Raw genomic sequence first — 19,312 nt, 5'->3', positions numbered from 1 at the left:
GAAATCATTGTTGTACTATATGCTAACTAATTTGGATGTAAATGACTGGAATGGAATGGAATGGAATGGAATGGAATGGAATGGAATGGAATGGAATGGAATGGAATGGAATGAAATGAAATGAAATGAAATGAAATGAAATGAAATGAAATGAAATGAAATGAAATGAAATGAAATGAAATGAAATATTAAAAAAAAAAAAACCCTGAAAGACTCCACCAAAAAACTACAAGTACTAATAAGTGAATTCAGTAAGGTCACAGGATACAAAATCAGTGTATAGAAATCTGTTGCACTTCTATACACTAACAATAAAGGAGCATAAAGACAAATTGTAAAGGCAGTACTATTTATGATTATATCAAAAATAACAAAATACCTAGAAATAAACTTAACCAAAGAGGTGAAACCTCTGTATTCTAAACGTGATACCTGAAACCATAAATATCCTAGAAGAGAGCACAGGTAGTAATTTCTTGGATATCAGCTGTAACAACAATTTTCTAGATATGTTTCCTAAGGCAAGGGAAACAAAAGCAAAAATAAACTATTTGGACTATATTTTTTAAAAGCTTCTGTACAGCAGAGGAAACAATCAATAAAACCAAAAGATAACCTTCTGAAAAATAAATAAATAAAAATAAAACAACTACTGTAAGTTCAATAGCACACACAGACTAAAATAATTTTCAAGCAAGACCCATCTACATTTCCAGGTGCATTTTACTTCAATAAAGCAAAGGCTTTATGGAATATTATGCCAGCAATTCTTACTCACTATTCAAAAACAAAACAAAAACAAAAACAAAACAACAGAAACCATGCTTAGGTAAAGATTATTTTGACATTTTCTAAATGTTAATTTTGTGATATTAAAATCATTTTGTTTTTTGTTGTGGACATGAACCTATGCCTTTAAAAATTATTTTCAGTAATCCCTATCAAAATAACACCAGCATTCTTCACAGAGCTAGAACAAACAATCCTAAATTTAGATGGAACCAGAAAAGACCCCAATAGCCAAAGCAATCCTGAAAAAAGAAAACCAAAGCAGGAGGCATCACAATCCTGGATGTCAAGCTGTATTACAAAGCTGTAATCATCAAGACAGTATGGTACTGGCACAAGAACAGATATACAGATCAATGGAACAGAAAAGAAAACCCAGAAATGGGCCCACAAATGAATGGCCAACTAATCTTTGACAAAGCAGGAAAGAATATCCAATGGAAAAAAGTCTCTTCAGCAAACGGTGCTGGGAAAACTGGACAGCAACATGCAGAAGAATGAACCTGGACCACTTTCTTACATCACACACAAAAATAAACTCAAAATAGATGAAAGACATAAACATAAGACAGGAAGCCATCAAAATCCTAGAGGAGAAAATAGGCAACAACCTCTAACCTCAGCCACAGCAACTTCTTACTTGACATGTCTCCAGAGGCAAGGGAAACAAAAGCAAAAATCAACTATTGGGACTTCATCAAGATAAAAAGCTTCTGCACAACTAAGCAAACAATCAACAAAACTAAGAGGCAACCAATGGAATAGGAGAAGATATTTGCAAACGACATATAGGATAAAGGGTTAGTATCCAAAATCTATAAAGAACTTATCAAGTGTAACACCCAAAAAACAAACAATCCAGTGAAGAAATGGGCAAAAGACATGAATAGAAACTTTTCCAAAGAAGGCATCCACATGGCTGACACATGAAAAAATGCTCAACATCACTAATCATCAGGGAAATATAAATCAAAACCACAATGAGACACCACCTCACACTTATGAGAATGGCTAACATTAACAACTCAGGCAACAACAGATGGTGGCAAGGATGTGGAGAAAGAGAAACCCTTTTGCACTGCTGATGGGAATGCAAACTGGTGCAGCCACTCTGGAAGACAGTATGGAGGTTACTCAAAAAATTTAAAATAGAACCACCCTACAATCCAGCAATTACACTACTAGTTATTTAACCATAGGATACAGGAGTGCTGATTCAAAGGGCCACATGCACCCCAATGTTTATAGCAGCACTATCGACAATAGCCAAGTATGGAAAACGTCCAAATGTCCATCCACTGATGAATGGATAAAGAAGATGTGACATATATATATATACATATATATATATATACACACACACACACACATACACACACACACACACACACACACACACACACACACACGTACAATGGAATATTACTCGACAATCAAAAAGAATGAAATCTTGCCATCTGAACATGTATGGAACTAGAGCATATTATGCTAAATGAAACAAGTCAGTCAGAGAAAGACAAATAAACGATTTCACTCAGGTAGAATTTAAGATAAAAAACAGATGAACATAAGGGAAGGGAAGCAAAAATAATATAAAAACAGGGTGGGGGACAGGGGCACCTGGGTGGTTCAGTCAGTTAAGTGTCCGACCTCGGCTCAGGTCATGATCTCGCAGTCCATGAGTTCAAGCCCCACGTCGGGCTCTGTGCTAACAGCTCAAAGCCTGGAGCATGCTTCGGATTCTGTGTCTCCTCTCTATGCTCCTCTGCCTCTCATACTCTCTCTCTCTCTCTCTCTCTCAAAAATAAATAAACGTTAAAAAATTTTTAAAAAAAACAGTGGGGGACAAAATATAAGAGACTCTTAAATACAGAGAATAAACTGAGGGTTGCTGGCAGGGTGTTGGGTAGGGGGAAGGACTAAAGGGGTGGGGGCAATAAGGAGGACACTTGTTGGAATGAGCACTGGGTGTTATATGTAAGTGATTAATCACTAAATTCTATTCCTGAAATTATTATTACACTATATGCTGACTAACTTGGATTTAAATTAAAAAAATAATTTAAAGCTAAGGGGCACCTGGATGGCTCAGTCAGTTAAGCATCCAACTTAGGCTCAGGTCATGATCTCACAGCTCGTGAGTTCAAGCCCCGTGTCAGGCTCTGTACTGACAGCTCAGAGCCTGGAGCCTGCTTTGGATTCTGTGTCTCCCTCTCTCTCTATGCCTCTCCTGCTCTCCGTCTCTCTCCCTCAAAAATAAATAAACATTTAAAAAATAATAATTAAAAGTTAAAAAATAAAAAAATAAAAATTATTTTTAATATTTCACATATGTCGTATAACAAGCTTTTGCTACCATCTGGCACTAATATTTCCAAGACGACAACCATTTGCTTTGTTATTAAGGTAAGTAAGTTCTCTAGGGGCACCTGGGTGGCTCAGTCAGTTAAGCATCCAACTTTGGCTCAGGTCATGATGTCACAGTTTGTGGGTTCAAGCCCCACATCAGGTTCTATGCTGACCATTCAGAGCCTGGAGCCTGCTTTGGATTCTGTGTCTCTCTGACTCTCTCCTGCTTGAACTCTGTCTCTTCTTCAAGAATAAACATTAAAAAAAAAAAAAAAAAGGAAAGAAAGAAAGTGCTCTAATGCTAAGCCTGGCTGGCTCAGTCAATGGAGCATACAACTCTTGATCTCAGGGTTGTGGCTTTGACCCCCACACTGGAAGCAGACATTACTTAAGAATAAAATCTTTAAAAAAAGAAAAAAGAAAGAGAGAGAGAGCTCTCTAATACTTTCTGACATCCACAAAACAAAATATACTTCCAGAAAAGAAAGAAGAGTCTGAATTCAAGAGGAAAAGATAGAAAACAAAAGATGAATAGTTACCTAGTTATTAATGAAGGAAAGGAAAAAAGAAGGAAGGATACACTAGTAAACAAGGCAATTTAACAGTCATAAAAAGAAAGAAAATCAAAGATATAAGAAGCTTTCAAAGGCAAACATAGTAGGAAAAGTTTATGTCATAAATAATTACCCATACAAATGAATTTTTATTTCCCACAAAGAGAGCCCAACAAGTTGCTATTATTTGAATGAATCAGCTAATAAAAAATCCAAAATGCAAAAAAAAAAACAAAAAAAAAACAATTTGCAGAAGTGCTACTTAGCTTCTCTCTCCTGGACAGTAGCTTAAAGAAAAAAAAATACAGCATCACATTTTTAAAGTCTTAGAGGAGATGAAGACTCAAGAGTATGATATCGGTCAAAGCCCCACTAGGAAATGAAAATAATTCAGTGTGTTCATAACTGAGAATTTAATAAAGACAACTGGTTACAGACAACAGAATAGCTGAAAGACAAAGGAACTTTGAGGCTGCCTATTGTATTAACAACAGTAGGAAACCATTACCACCCCTAGGCTAGGGAGACAGAGAGTATAGGATGCTGGGTCATCTGGCAAAAACTGGAACACCAATGGAACTGCCTGGAAGAAGCTAGAACGACAGAGGAAATGCAGTCACTAACAGAGAGAGGAGAAGGAATAATACTCTTCCCTTTCTCCCATCTTCTCATTCAATTTCTCACCAATGCCTCCCAAACTCAGCAGAAGACAACAGACATGGTATCATGGGAAAAAGACAATGGGCAGCCACCTTGCAAGGGAGCAGGATGGAGCAAAGAAATGGAATGCAGTAATGTATCTGAGAACAAAAGAGCCAACCCAGACATAAATCCTGTCCAGAAAAAAATGTTAAAAGTCTAAAAAGTTCAACAGTAATAAGTGTGCAGTTATAAATCCTATACAATTGATCAAACATGAACTTCTCTAAGAAATCTTTATGTCCTAAAGCTTAAGGCTAGGCACCATATGTTACAGTTACTTTAAGACTTGTACAATACAGGGGCGCCTGTGTGGCTCAGTCGGTTAAGTGTCCAACTTCGGCTCAGGTCATGATCTTACTGTTCGTGAGTCCAAGCCCATCGGGCTCTGTGCTGACAGCTCGGAGCCTGAAGCCTGCTTCGGATTCTGTGTCTCCCTCTATCTCTGCTCCTCCCCCACTCATGCTGTCTCTCTCTGTCTCTCAAAAATAACCAAACATTAAAAAAAAAACTTTTTTTAAAGACTTGTACAAGTTCTAATGAAGTTTCCATAGTGTGGTTATGTTACTTTTTAAACTAAAAATAAATTTCGTTTGAAAACTAAAAACTTACTGTAGAGAAAGTAATCTAAAGTAAGAGTTCTCTTTTTAGAATTAGGTCATCCTCCAACAAACATTTAATTCATATGTTCCAAAAAAGTTAAAACCATACCATTTAAATCTGCATTTTCAAATCTGACCCAGACTATTTTCTCCTTTTCTTCTGTCAGAGGTGTTCCACTGTAAGCCTGCATAGTAAATAGAAATGTTTGAATAAAAATGTTTTACAGTTATAGTATTACAGATGTTCAAGACAAAAAGTAACTTAAATAAAGCCAATCTTATCTCGTTCCAACTTCACCAAGATGTTCCAACATCTTAGGAACTAGCACATTTTGTAATATCTTTACTCCCAAAGAAAGTTATATAGAACTGTGATAACCTTGGCCAAAAAAAAGGGGTTTTAACTTATTAAAGAATTGCAGAAACCTAAAATACAATGATCATAGTCTATTAGGAAACATCACTATAACTGAAAGGCACTCAAAAACCTACATCACCCCCTATATTGATCAATAAGTAAGAAGGCTTAAGAAACAAACAAAATTGGGGCACCTGGGTGGCTCAGTCAGTTGAGCATCTGACTTTAGCTCAGGTCATGATCTCATGGTTTGTGGGTTTGAGCCCCATATTGGGCTCTGTGCTGACAGCTTGCTCAGAGCCCAGAGCCTGCTTCGGATTCTGTGTCACCTTCTCTCTCTACCCCTCCCCCACTCGCACTTTGCCTCTCTCTGTCTCTCAAAAATAAATAAATGTTAAAAAAAATTAAAAGAAAAAGAAGAAAAAATCCAAACTACCACACGTATCTATTTAGTCTCAGGTGTTTATGATCATGTAACTACACTCTCCCTAGAATTTTCTAATATATTACTTTCTGCTTGCCTCCAGTTCCAGGTAGAAGGCAAGAGCCAGAGTTGGGGGTAAATAAAAAAGTACAGTATTAAACTTTTTAAGTCTCCTATCTGGCTTCTAGACCCAACCTATTAGCTGGTTTCTGCAGGCCAGCAAAGTTCACAAAGATAAGCTTAGCTGCCATGAAATCATAAGTGTCAACGGTATCCATCCGTATTTAAAGGGAGTCATTGCTGCATAAAGCAAATGTTTCCACTTTAAAATGTTTAAAAATTGTATATATTTATAAGCATTTAGAATGTCAACAAAAGGCCTGCAACATTTTCAATTATAAAGTGGTACCCAGTTCACAAAATAATTATTTAATATAAACTGTACCAAAAGCATATAAAAACTACCAACCTGCATATAATTTATGTTATACTCGACCCACTTTAAATTTTTTTTTTTCAACGTTTATTTATTTTTGGGACAGAGAGAGACAGAGCATGAACGGGGGAGGGGCAGAGAGAGAGGGAGACACAGAATTGGAAACAGGCTCCAGGCTCTGAGCCATCAGCCCAGAGCCCAACGCGGGGCTCGAACTCACGGACCGCAAGATCGTGACCTGGCTGAAGTCGGACGCTTAACCGACTGCGCCACCCAGGCGCCCCTCGACCCATTTAAATTTCCATGCCAGTTTACAGCCCTTGTACCTTGTATGATAACTGAAAAGTATCTACATTGAGTGCCTGGGTGGCTCAGTCGATTAAGCATCTGACTCTTGATTTTGGCTCAGATCATGATCTCAGTGGTAAGACAGAGCTCGGCATTGGGCTCACACCGGGCATGGAGGCTGCTTGAGATTCTCTCTGCCCCTGCTAGTGCACACACGCACACGCAAACACACACATACACACACACACACACACACACACGCACACTCTCAAAAAAATTATCTACATTGAAAATACTACTAAAAGACAAAATTACTTTAATAAAATACTACGTAAAAGAAATTATCTTACAAATCCTTACAAATCTCATTGCCTTTAAAAAAAAAAAAAGTGAGGGGCGCCTGGGTGGCGCAGTCGGTTAAGCGTCCGACTTCAGCCAGGTCACGATCTCGCGCTCCGTGAGTTCAAGCCCCGCATCGGGCTCTGGGCTGATGGCTCAGAGCCTGGATCCTGTTTCCGATTCTGTCTCCCTCTCTCTCTGCCCCTCCCCCGTTCATGCTCTGTCTCTCTCTGTCCCAAAAATAAATAAAAACGTTGAAAAAAAAAATTAAAAAAAAAAGTGAGATGTGTATAGTTAATTCCTTTGAAAAAGAGGAGAAAACCTGCACTATATCTAACTAATTCATCAACTTTATCTTCAACTGCCTCATCCTCACCTCCTTCCTTTTTGTTCTTTTCATGCTTAAAATCTTTTGTAAAAATAAACTTTTTATTTTGGAATAATTTTAGATTATTAAATATGGTACAAAGTTCTCATATATCCCTCAACCAGTTTCCCCTAATGTTAACTATCTAATCAAATCTGACTTTACCATGGAACATTTCTCAAAACTAGGACACTGACAGTGATGCATTACTATTAATTAAGCCCCACACTTCATTTGGATTTCATCAGTTTTTCCACTAATGTTCTTTCCCAGTTCCGGGATCCAATCTGGAATAGCACAGTGCATTTAAGACAACTTTTTCTCCCCACATCACGCTCTCCTTTCATCTGGTAAAGCAGTAACATTTTTCAGAATTCTCTTCAGTTTAGCAGATTTATCACCTGCAGCATTATTCAACATTCTCTCAATTCCTCTGCAACATTTGCAAGATGTTCTCCTTTGATTTCTGAGTGATATGCAGAACAAAACAAAGTTGAATGAGGTCTTTCAGTGTACTGGGATTCTTGAACTTTTCTTTCCCCTTCAGGGAAAAATAAGACTTTCAAAACAAGCCTTGTCTACTTTTGCTATGTCTTCAAGTTCTCCTCTCTCCTTAGCAGACATGGTGTTCTTTACTAAGCATTCTTGAAAAAAATGTGAAGCTGAGGCATCTGAGTGCTGTTTCCTGTGTGCCTTCCTGCAGGTCTGCATAAAGAAGGCATGTGACATCATGTCATTTTGCCTCTTAGCTTATGATATCTCTTGCCCATGTGTAGGTATTTTATTCTTAGTGAGGCACATACTCACCCAGTGCCCATCCAGCTTTCACTTGCTACCTTAATGGAGGTCAATATCAACATACCACACAAAAGTCTCCTGCCGAGCACTGATTATTAGCTCTCCTTCTTCAACCAAGATGCAATTACTCTAGCCCTCTTATTTAGAATCAAAACTTCCACCCCATTATTTATAGTATTTCGTTATTTTCCCTTTTATTCCTTACCAGGTTTCTACCACATATACCCATTCATAAGCACAAGGTTATTGTTGAACTTTAAAAGACATAGTTACAGCCATTGTAGGTATGTTGTATTTTTTTGTTGTATGTATATGTTTTGTTTCTTTTACCATACAGAAATAACCTCCCTTTTGCCAAAAAGTATAATTGTTAATTAACGCAAATTATTCTATAGGGATAACGTACCATAATTTGTTTGACTGCTATTGACATTTGGGCTGGCTATAATTTTTTTTTAATTTTTTTTAAGTTTTATTTATTTTTGAGAGAGAGAACAAGTTGGGGAGAGGCAGAGAGAGAGGCAGACACAGAATCCGAAGCAGGCTCCAGGCTCTGAGCTGTCAGCACAGAGCCCGATGCGGGGCTCAAATTCACAGACCATGAGATCATGACCTGAGCTGAAGTAAGACGCTTAAGTAAGACTGAGCCACCCAGTCACCCCTGGGCTGGCTACAATTTTTTACACTGAAAATGTAGAACTTTCACACACAAACACTGAAATGAAAAATTCTGAGCTTTAACTTTTTCCTTGCTGAATTATTTTTTAATAAATTTTCGTAAGTACAATTATTAGATCAAACAGCACAGCTAAGGGCATCTACAAGGCATCAAGGACATCTGCTGAACACAATGGTAATTTATTCTATCTGTAACAGCTGAAGAAGCTGATACCAGTCTAACAACACATTTTCCCCCTTTTGTGGCTATTTGGAAACCCAGAGAATAATTTCTAGGCTCCATGAATTTGACAATTTCCAGAATAGGAGTTGGAACATAACATCAGCAAAAAACATAATTTTTCCAAATGGTTGACTGCACAGTACCACTGGGGGATTCTGGATTAAACATGGGGGAAAAAAGACCAGAGGTCACCAAACACCAAATCTGGCCCACCACCTGTGTTCATAAATAAAATTTTATTTGAATATGGCCATGCCCTTTCCTTTACATAAAAAGCAGTACTGAGTAGATGCAACAGATATTGTATGACCTGCAAAGCTTATCCGGCCCTTTGCGGGAAAGTTTGCCAACTACTGCTACACAAGACCATGAAGCCTTAAGGAGAAGCACCAAATATCCCTTCAGTGTAACACAGTGCCTGTCCCATAGTGGGTGCTCAAGTAAATGTCTGCTGCCTGAATTTTTGCTTTCTTTCCAGAGTAAACAGAATAATGACTTACATATTTCTTGAATGAACATTCTAATTCTTAGATCCATGACTACAGCTTTACCTCCACAGTTGCTACTCTGATCCACATCTTCACAACCAATTGCACAGATTATCCCCTTTCTAATGTATAGAAATTTCTAATGTATAGAAATGTATAGCTCATAAACACTATATTAATCTTATACCTTCCAGAACTTTTACCCTATCAGTTTTAAGAACCCCCTGTTGTCAATCTATTACTCAATCTGGTATTCTTGTTTCTCTACCAAACTCTCTATTCCCTCAAAGCCTCTGACCACAGCCTTTCTCCTCCAGCCAGCAAGAACTGCTTGCCATGCAGGGTTTCCACTAACACAAAAGGTGCCTTTGTAAAAACGTGATAAAGAGGCACTCTAGGGGCAGGCAAATTACAAAAAATTTTAAACGCCCCTTCCTTGGAACTAGTTTCATGCCAGGCCTCAGGGCTTAAGAGAAAGAGCAGTTTGTAGAGCCCAGGTTGGATTTCAGTCCCAGGTTGCTCTCTAGAACTAGTCTTCTGTACATAGTCTAAGATACTCGACAGCCACAGCAATTCCTTTGCCTACCATACCCAGGTAGCCAGCCCCCTCCAACATCAAATACCCAAGCATTCCATTCATTTTAACTAATGCTACTTCTGATATTCTTTGGAACTTGACTCTCACTCTTTCTCTGCTATGCATTCTCTTAACAATTACACATTCAGTCTGTACTATCATGTAGAACACTTACTGATATGCTTGTTTTAGCAATTTTACTTCCCTTAGTAACCAAGTTCGTCAAAAAAGGAAAGCATTTATTATTCCTTTTTTAAAAGTTTTTTTAATGTTTTATTTATTTTTGAGAGAGAGAGAGAGAGAGAGAGAGAGAGCAAGTGCACGCACAAGTGGGGGAAGAGCCGAAAGAGAGGGACAGAGGATCTGAAGTGGGCTCTGTGCTGATAGCAGCAGCCCGATGTGGGGCTCAAACTCACAAACTGTGAGATCATGACCTGAGCCAAGGTCAGACACTCAACTGACTGAGCCACCCAGGCACACCGCAAGCATTTGTTATTCTTTACATGCTCCTATGAACCTTGTCATTGTGACCTATTTCCATTAGAGTTGTCTGAACATAATAAAGGAATACCAATACCCCGATACTTTCATTTATTTGATAAATACAATTTATTTAGTATAACTGAGATCTGGATTTTAGACTTTTCTAGGATGTGGTCATAAAGCTGAGACACTGGATCTATGAATGTCCTTTTCTGAACAGTGCAGTTACAGATCCCTTGCAGTCAGGAAATACTGACATCACCACAAGGAGAAAATAACTTTCCCTTCAGTAGTTCCACGGAACAGTGCTTCCCACAGCTACTGTTTCACAAGAATCACCAGAGGCTCAAACTGGATGCCATCTCAATTCCACTGAGTCAAACTCTCTGGGAAAGGGGCCTGGAAATTATTATTTTTAACACATGAGCCAAGTGACATTTATGTTAAGTCTGGACAACACTGCACTAGATATGATCCCAGAAGGGCTGCTCTTATTCTTTATTGTTACATTTATATAGATGGAACTCTGTATAAGTTAGAGTAACAAGGTATACTCTACTTGGCATATAAATACTGCTCAATATGAAAAAGATATAGATTTGTGTTCAGTATAGTATTTAGTTAATATAGTATCTAGTTAATAAAATGCAAAATATATACTTTGCATTATCACTTCAGACAGGCAACATTTAACGAGGACAAGAGGAAGATTCTGGAAATAGAATCCAACTAGAGAGTCCCAAGTCCCATCTCTCAACTAATGTCTCACCTTAATTCTGTTTATGAGAGCAAGTCCTGAGGAATGATAATTGTGCCACTGTCAGCACAAAACTAAGGCACATGTAATACTAACAAGTATGGTTCTACCCTACCAATGCTCAGGATGCTAAAACATCAAAAGTCTTTGTGAAGTTGATGAGACCTGTGTCAAGTTTAGGAAAGACAACATTTCAGAACTTTCCTGGTCAATGGTTCTACTACTGGGGCGTACTATTTCTGAAACTACACAGACACTTACCTGTGGTACAACATCCTGTAGAAAAGTCACAACACTTTCCATGTAGGACTGCTCCCTGGAAAGGGGTGAAAAGGATAAAATTTATCCTGACAGCTTAAAACAAAACATGAAAAAGTTCTTTCTAAAGTCACTTAAAATATTTAAAAAAGAAAAAAGAAAAAAAACCAACTCTCATCAACTGATAGTTCTGCAACCCTGCTTTCTAGTTTCTTTGAATATGTTATTAAGTGAAATGCAAATGAAATTTTAATATTTTTAAACATTGTCTCTTCTTAAAAGTCATGTTCTCTTAATTTGACACAGATATTCTAACTTGTATTTGAAAGAGTGATGACACAAGGCTATGGCAGGACCTTCCTCTTGAGTCAAAAGAAAAGAATTTACCAGGGCAAGAAAAACTGTTGCTGATGACTCAGTATTTCATGACCTTTTCTTTAAATTGGTTACGTACCTAGTCTCTTACCTGTATACAGCAAAATGAATCTGTATTTTGCTGCAGGTGCAAAATTAGGAGATACTAAGACATCCTCACAGAACTTTTGCAATAGACAAGACATGAGAAAATATTACAATGCATAGAAGTGAAGAAAAATGATACTGTTAGGGTCACTGAGATATTTTAAATAGGAAGTATAAGGATATCAGCAAGTGGGAAAAAATTCTTCAAAATACCAAATCAATTCATTTCATTTCATGTGAAAAATTACATTTAAAGAAAATCATAGGAGTTATCCTAAATCCTATAAAAAAGCGGTATGCCTTAGATAGCTACCAAAACTGATTAGGCCTAAAAAGAAAAAAAAAAGAAAAACAATTTGATTAGGCCTACCTCTCCAACCTTATTCTCCTGCCACTCTCCTAACTTACTCTGCTTCAGTCTCCTGCAACTTCAATTCCTAAAATAGACCAAGCTCCTTGAATCAAAACCTTTACACCAGCTTTGTTCCTGTCAGGAATCTTTCCCATACTCTTCCATCCCTTTCATATCTCCAGCTTATGTGTCACCTCCTCAGAGAGGCCCTTCCTGACAGCCTATGTCCTACTCCCTACTATCATTCTCTATCATAGCACACTGTGTAGTGTTCAAGCCTATAGTAACTTAGTGTTCCTCCCACTAGAATAAACTCTATTACAGAAAGGAATCCAACTCTCATTTTCCCTTCTACCTCCAGAATCTACAATCCAGTACTTTAGGCATGGAGTGGATGTTTGAGCATTATTTGTTAAAAGAATACAAATAAATAAAAAACTTTGTTTAAGGGGCGCCTGGGTGGCGCAGTCGGTTAAGCGTCCGACTTCAGCCAGGTCACGATCTCACGGTCCGTGAGTTCGAGCCCCGCGTCAGGCTCTGGGCTGATGGCTCAGAGCCTGGAGCCTGTTTCCGATTCTGTGTCCCCCTTTCTCTCTGCCCCTCTCCCGTTCATGCTCTGTCTCTCTCTGTCCCAAAAATAAATAAACGTTGAAAAAAAAAAAACTTTTTTTAAAAAAAACACTAAAATTACGTATTTAATTAACAAAAAAAAGCAATATATGTTGAATACCAATATGGTAATGCAACATACAATACTGCCTAAGTGCACAGGCTCTGGAGACAAACTGCCTGGGTTTTATCCAGGTTCCCCTTCTTGGCTGTTCCCAAGGGCAGTTTACTTAATTTCTCCCTGCTTTGGTATTCTCACCTATAAAACAAAGGCTGAGAGGGAGGGGGAAAAAATGAAGACTGAAATAGTACCTAACTCATAGCTAATAACATGCTTAACTTGTTCCATGGCCCATAGTTAGCAAAGAAATATGGCCCCAGGAAATACAGGAAGGAAAAAAAGGAAGTATTATAGTAAAATACATATACTTTTCTTAGTCTGAAAAGGCAATCTTTATGTAACATGCTAAACTGCCCAAGAGAATAATACAAAATATTAACATTCCCTTATAAACATTTTAAAAGGTAGAAAACAAGTTTCACCTCATCCAAATACTGAAGGATCTTAACTGTCCACCCTAACCTACTTTATATAGGTCAACCTCCCTATATTCCATTTACGAAAATAGCTTGCCTTACCCATATCTGTTCACTCTAGTCCCTTTGCCTAAAATGTACCTTTGATTCTAATTGTCTAAACTCCATTCAGCCTTTAAAGTACATTATGTTAGCTTCTTAATAAAACCCTTTAGGATCTAAAATACTAAAATATTCCCATTAAATACTCCCACTAGAATACTCCTTTCAATTCTCATGCTGTTGTGCTGGCATCTTTTTTGTTAATTATAGTGATTTCAAGTATACATATCTTTTTTTAATGTTTATTTATTTTTGAGAGAGAAAGAGAAAAACACAGAGTGCAAGCAGGGGAGAGGCAGAGAGAGAGAGAGAGAGAGAGAGAGAGAGAGAGAGGAGAGAGAGAGAGACATAGAATCTGAAGCAGGCTCCAGGCTCAGAACTGTCAGCACAGAGCCCAATGCGGGGCTTGAACTCATGAACCATAAGATCATGACCTGAGCCGAAGTCGGATGCTTAACAGACTGAGCCCAGGTGCCCCTCAAGTAACATATCTTTTTTTTTTTTTCCAATGTTTATTCATTTCTGGAACAGAGAGAGACAGAGCATGAACGGGGGAGGGGCAGAGAGAGAGGGAGACACAGAATCAGAAACAGGCTCCAGTCTCCGAGCCATCAGCCCAGATCCCGACGCGGGGCTCGAACTCACGGACTGCAAGATCGTGACCCGGCTGAAGTCGGACGCTTAACCGACTGCGCCACCCAGGCGCCCCCAAGTAACATATCTTAAAACCACGTTAGATCATATGCTCCTAGGAGCGCCTGGGTGGCTCAGTCAGTTAAATGCCAACTCTTGATTTTGGCTCAGGTCATGATCTCAGAGATCATGAGATCAAGCAAGCACAGAGCCCACTTGGCATTCTCTCTCTCTTCTTTTTCTGCCTTTCCCCTTGCTCACGTGCACAAACATGCGTGCCCCCTCTCTCTAAAAGTGAATAAACATTAAAAAAAAAAAAAGATCATATGCTCCCAGAAAGTATAAATAGGCTTTGTCAAAGAATGCTTAAAATATACTCTTTATGACACTGACTCTGAAACTTTCTGAGACTTAGAGTAAGAGATACATTTTACATCAGGATCTGGTGAACATATACATACATATGAAAATATCCATGTGTGTGTCACAAAAGAATATTCCCAATTATATTTTCTATTATATGCTATTTCATTTTTTAAATAATGGTCCTGATCCACTGAATTAATGATCCACCAATTTTTGAACCTGGAGTTGGAAAAACGATCATTCCTTAGAATTTAGCACAATGCTTTTGACATACTCTGTAAACGTGACTACATCGACTTGACCCTCCCATTATTCCTTTTATTTGGCCTTGGCGATATTTATCATCCTATAAAGCCTTAATTAAATTTAAAAAGTAATCAACATTCAGAAAGGAAACCTGAATGTTAGTTACTATTCTGAGCAAATTTTCTTTAGCTTTTAGGCTTATACTGAAATTTGCTTACGTGACAGCCTGGGGGCGAACCACAACTCCACCAGTACAACGACTGGGTCTTCTGGGAGAATCTGTAGCCATAGCTTCATTCACTAAACCTGTTTGCAGAATGGAAGAGATAGAAAAAAACTGATCATTATTGTTGGCGGTAGAGGGAAAGGTTTATGGTTGCTCACTAGAGATCCCTTATCAAAAATGCCTAAAATATAGGAAATCTTCCCAGAAATTCCAATTATACCAGAAAGGGGGAAGATTAGGAGAGGAAATAGATAAAGAAGTTTTCTAATTATCGTGAGAGGATTTTGGGTTTTTTTTTTTGGACTAAGCCTCAGAACCCCAAAACTAGTTAAGACTCTTTCTGGCCCCTCTCATCCACTGTTAACACAAACTAGAAAGGTAAGATGTGCTAGATAGAGAGTCTAGCACAAGACCACTTAATATTTTTTAAAAATGTGCTCTGTGTGCCAAAATTTTAAAATGTACTAAAATCTTAAATTGAGATAGTGAAAATACACATAACACATTATTTGGAGACTTAATGGAACAGTGAGGTAATATCTTCCAACTAAAACTGTTGGGAATCTATAAGCAAGACTGTACATTGTAACTATGTTTGGTGATGGATGTTAACTAGACATTGTGGTGATCATTTCAAGATATGCACAAATATCAAATCAAATTGTGTTGTGCATCTGAAACTAATACAACGTTATGTCAGTAACAGCTATAAAAAAAGGATTGCATGATCATAATTTGACAAGAGTTTTTAAATCAGATTGTCAATCCCCTTACTATTATAACCTAAACACCAGAGCCTTAATAAGTAATAAAAACCTATATGACATTAGAAGCCCCTTGTCCTTCCTGTCACATCACTGAATCTTGATCCTTTAATGGTCATTAAGCATCTGAATCACTGTGTAGATGTTAAGAACATAGAGTGTACTTGGTTAAGGCTAAAAGAGGATTGACAGCAATATCAATGATCTCTTACAGGGCTCAGGAAAGTCCACAACCTGGAACTAATCTTGAAAGCCCTTAAAACCATCACTTCTAAGTAAGAAGCATTCTCTCACCGTATTTGAAAATTCCCAAACTGAGGAGTGTCACCTGCTACAACAAAAACACCCTTTGCCCCACCTAGTCCAGGTACCCCTTCCTCGGTAGGTATCTTCACCACCAACCCCTCAGCACTCTCATTTCCATTCCACCCTTCATTTCCCGAAACAGAGCCTTCCAAGAAATGTCCTATAAGGGCCCTGTCTCCTGAGGACGACCCTCAGGCCCCACTCTCCTGAAAGACACGAACAGCGATACCCACTTAACCTCCAACGCGGAGCCACCGCTGCCCCCGGCCGCCCTCTGGCCCCTTGCCCTTCTTCCCCTCCCCCTCCAATCTCGATAGCTCTCTCTCGTCGAATCCATACCAGTCAAGCCCTCTTCCCTCACGCTGCTTGCACCTCGTTCTCGCCAAGCCTCCCCAAAGCCACAGCCCCAACAGCCCTCTCACCGGCCGCCCCGCCGGTAAACGCTGTTCTCCAGCTCAAGGCTCACTGTTTGGAGTCTCCCCTCGTGATTGACGGCTGCCACTTCCTACCACGCCTCAGCGGAACTACTTTTCTAGCCAATCCCAGAAGGAAACTGGCTACGGCCGGGCACCGCCCTTGGAGGTCAGCTTCGCCAACCAGCAAGTAGAAAAGAGGCGGACCCGCCTCCTGAATTTATCCAATCCGCTGGGGCTCCAGGGAAAACAAAACAGTATGTAAGTTTGGGTGAAGCCGAGGTGTCAGGTTCGGTTGCGAACGCAGGCAGGTAGGGAGAGTTAAGAACATGTCTATTTTCCTTTGCAGACAGCACACCTTCGTGGCTTTGTCAAAAGGAATTAGGTCTCAGACTCCTCTGCACCTCAGCTGAGCGTCTCGGGCTGGGAGTCGGAGGACCCGGGACTGGTCTGTTTACATCGAATTCTCGCGACAGCTAGTTCGAAGCACAAAGCACGTGGACATGGCAGCTGCCAATCACTTTCTGCTGGCCACTCACCCATCCCTAACCCGCCTTCTGCCCCGCCCTTCTCGATGTGTTTACCTTCCGGGAGCCTCGGCTGGCTTGCGCGGGTGGGCAAACCTAGAGCCAAGGAGGTATTGAGCTAAATGAGGGGCGCGGCCGGTGATCGTGTCAATTTGAGCAAGGTTTGTGGAGCTCACCTGACTCCTTCCTTACCTGTTTCCATTTCCCCTATGGAAGAGATCGCGATTTCGCCAGTGCCATTGCGTCAGTTACATTTCCTTTACATTTACATTTATTGATTTTTTGAAACAACGCTCAATACAGTCTTAAGCATTTCATAAGTATTATCAAATGTAATACGGCAATCCCATGAGGATATAGCTTATTAATAGGCATGAGGTTTGTAGAAAATTGGCTGAAACAGCAATGAAAATTTTAAAAAGGTTTTAAGCACAATGGAGGATGGAAAAGTTTAGTAAAGAAACTACCTCAACGGAAATATGCAGTTAATCAGGTGCTGGAGAGATAGATGATAGATATACCGATATAGATATAGATGTAGATGTAGCCAAGAAACCACCTATATGCTCTTGACGCTCTATCAATGCCAATAAATAGCACACCCAAAGTGCTATTTATCGAGCTAATGTTTGAACATTGGCTAATAACAGATTCTGAACATTTATCTTCTTCCACTACACACACAAATTCTGAGCACCATGGCCTTTTAAGATTTGCTTCCTACATTAAGCCCACTAACGGAAGAATCTTTCCACAGTTCTAAATTCCTTTTGCTCTTATTGCTATCATTAGCTTACTTCTTTGCTGTATTTGAAATGTTTGGAGTTTCTCTTGTGCATATCTCATTTTCCCCAACTAGAATGTTAAATTCTTCCTAGGTATTAGAAGATTAAAGTTTTCATATTTTTCAATCCCTCTTACCACCTAACAGCCCCAAACACAACAGGTATTTCAAGATTCAGACTTACTTGAATTAAATAATTACTATTTTCATGCCGTCAAGACCCAGAGCAGGAATAAAGAGGAAATCCAGAGGAAACCAATAGGTAATAATCACAAATGGGACAACCAGCATTTGTATAAAGTTATTCAGTTACAATACCTGTTTCATATGCATTGTTAAACTCCATAGCTCTTTGACTATTCCTCTACAAAGCTATGGAAAAAAACAATTAAACAAAAAAACATAAAGAATACCGTTGTACACAAGTTCACTCATTCATTCATTCATTCATTCATTCAACAAATATTTTAATACCTATAAAATGTCAGGCATGTTCTAAGCTCCACAGGTACAGTGATAAACAAATCAATCAATGTGCTTTCCTCAGCCAGAGAATTTACATTCTGATGGGAATACAGAAATAAACAGAGAAATTCAAGTAGTGTAAAATGCTATGAAAAAAATATAATAATCCAGATAAATAGATGGCTGGATATACGTAGTGTCATCAGGGAAGCCCTCTCAGGAGATAACATTTTATTTTTTATTTTTTATTTTTTATTTTTTCAATATATGAAGTTTATTGTCAAATTGGTTTCCATACAACACCCAGTGCTCATCCCAAAAGGTGCCCTCCTCAATACCCATCACCCACCCTCCCCTCCCTCCCACCCCCCATCAACCCTCAGTTAGTTCTCAGTTTTTAAGAGTCTCTTATGCTTTGCCTCTCTCCCACTCTAACCTCCTTTTTTTTTTCTTCCCCTCCCCCATGGGTTTCTGTTAAGTCTCTCAGGATCCACATAAGAGTGAAAACATATGGCATCTGTCTTTCTCTGTATTTTAACAAAGACTTTAATGAAGTATGTGAGAAAGCTACTGTGGGAAAAAAGCAGTCCAGACAAAAGGAACAAGTACAAAGGTCTAAGAAGGGAATGAATTTTGATGAAGAGTGTTAGGAAGGGCGCATTTCTGTGCTTTGGTTTCATCCTTTATAAATTGTAAAAAGACTATTCTGAGGTTCATAGGATTTTTATGAATAGTAAAGAAATTTTAAATTCTTAGAACCGGGGGCACCTGGGTGGCTCAGTCAGGTATTGGGATTCTGCTTGGGATTCTGTCTCTCCCTCTGTCTGCCTCTCACCTGCTTGTGCTCTCTCTCTCCCTCTCAAAATGAATAAGTAACTTTAAATAGATAGATAGATAGATAGATAGATAGATAGACAGATAGATAGACAGATTCTTAGAACCAGTTAGAAATTTCTCCAAATTAACTACTTCTAATTAACCACTATTTCTAATTACTCCATTTTTTTTTCTCCACAGAGATGGTATAAGATTCTCTCATGAGACTTCAAATAG

General features: G+C 38.8%; 1 protein-coding gene across 1 annotated transcript in view; it reads right to left on the bottom strand.

Annotated features, from left to right (window-relative positions):
- Positions 1–17,212, bottom strand: part of BCAS3 (BCAS3 microtubule associated cell migration factor) — a 632,238-nt gene extending 615,026 nt beyond the window's left edge. The window contains exons 1-6 of the mRNA XM_040497881.1: positions 17,203–17,212; positions 17,023–17,106; positions 16,410–16,487; positions 14,993–15,080; positions 11,471–11,525; positions 5,103–5,178 (exon numbers count right to left, since the gene is read on the bottom strand). Of these exons, the coding sequence (XP_040353815.1) occupies positions 5,103–5,178; positions 11,471–11,525; positions 14,993–15,080; positions 16,410–16,487; positions 17,023–17,106; positions 17,203–17,212 (391 nt within the window). The remainder of the gene's footprint in view (positions 1–5,102; positions 5,179–11,470; positions 11,526–14,992; positions 15,081–16,409; positions 16,488–17,022; positions 17,107–17,202) is intronic.
- Between the last annotated feature and the right edge of the window lie 2,100 nt (positions 17,213–19,312).

Source organism: Herpailurus yagouaroundi, unplaced genomic scaffold, assembly GCF_014898765.1.
Source record: "Herpailurus yagouaroundi ecotype Mexico unplaced genomic scaffold, PumYag 189, whole genome shotgun sequence".
Classification (NCBI taxonomy): domain Eukaryota; kingdom Metazoa; phylum Chordata; class Mammalia; order Carnivora; family Felidae; genus Herpailurus; species Herpailurus yagouaroundi.
This window is presented reverse-complemented; position numbering and strand designations above follow the sequence as displayed.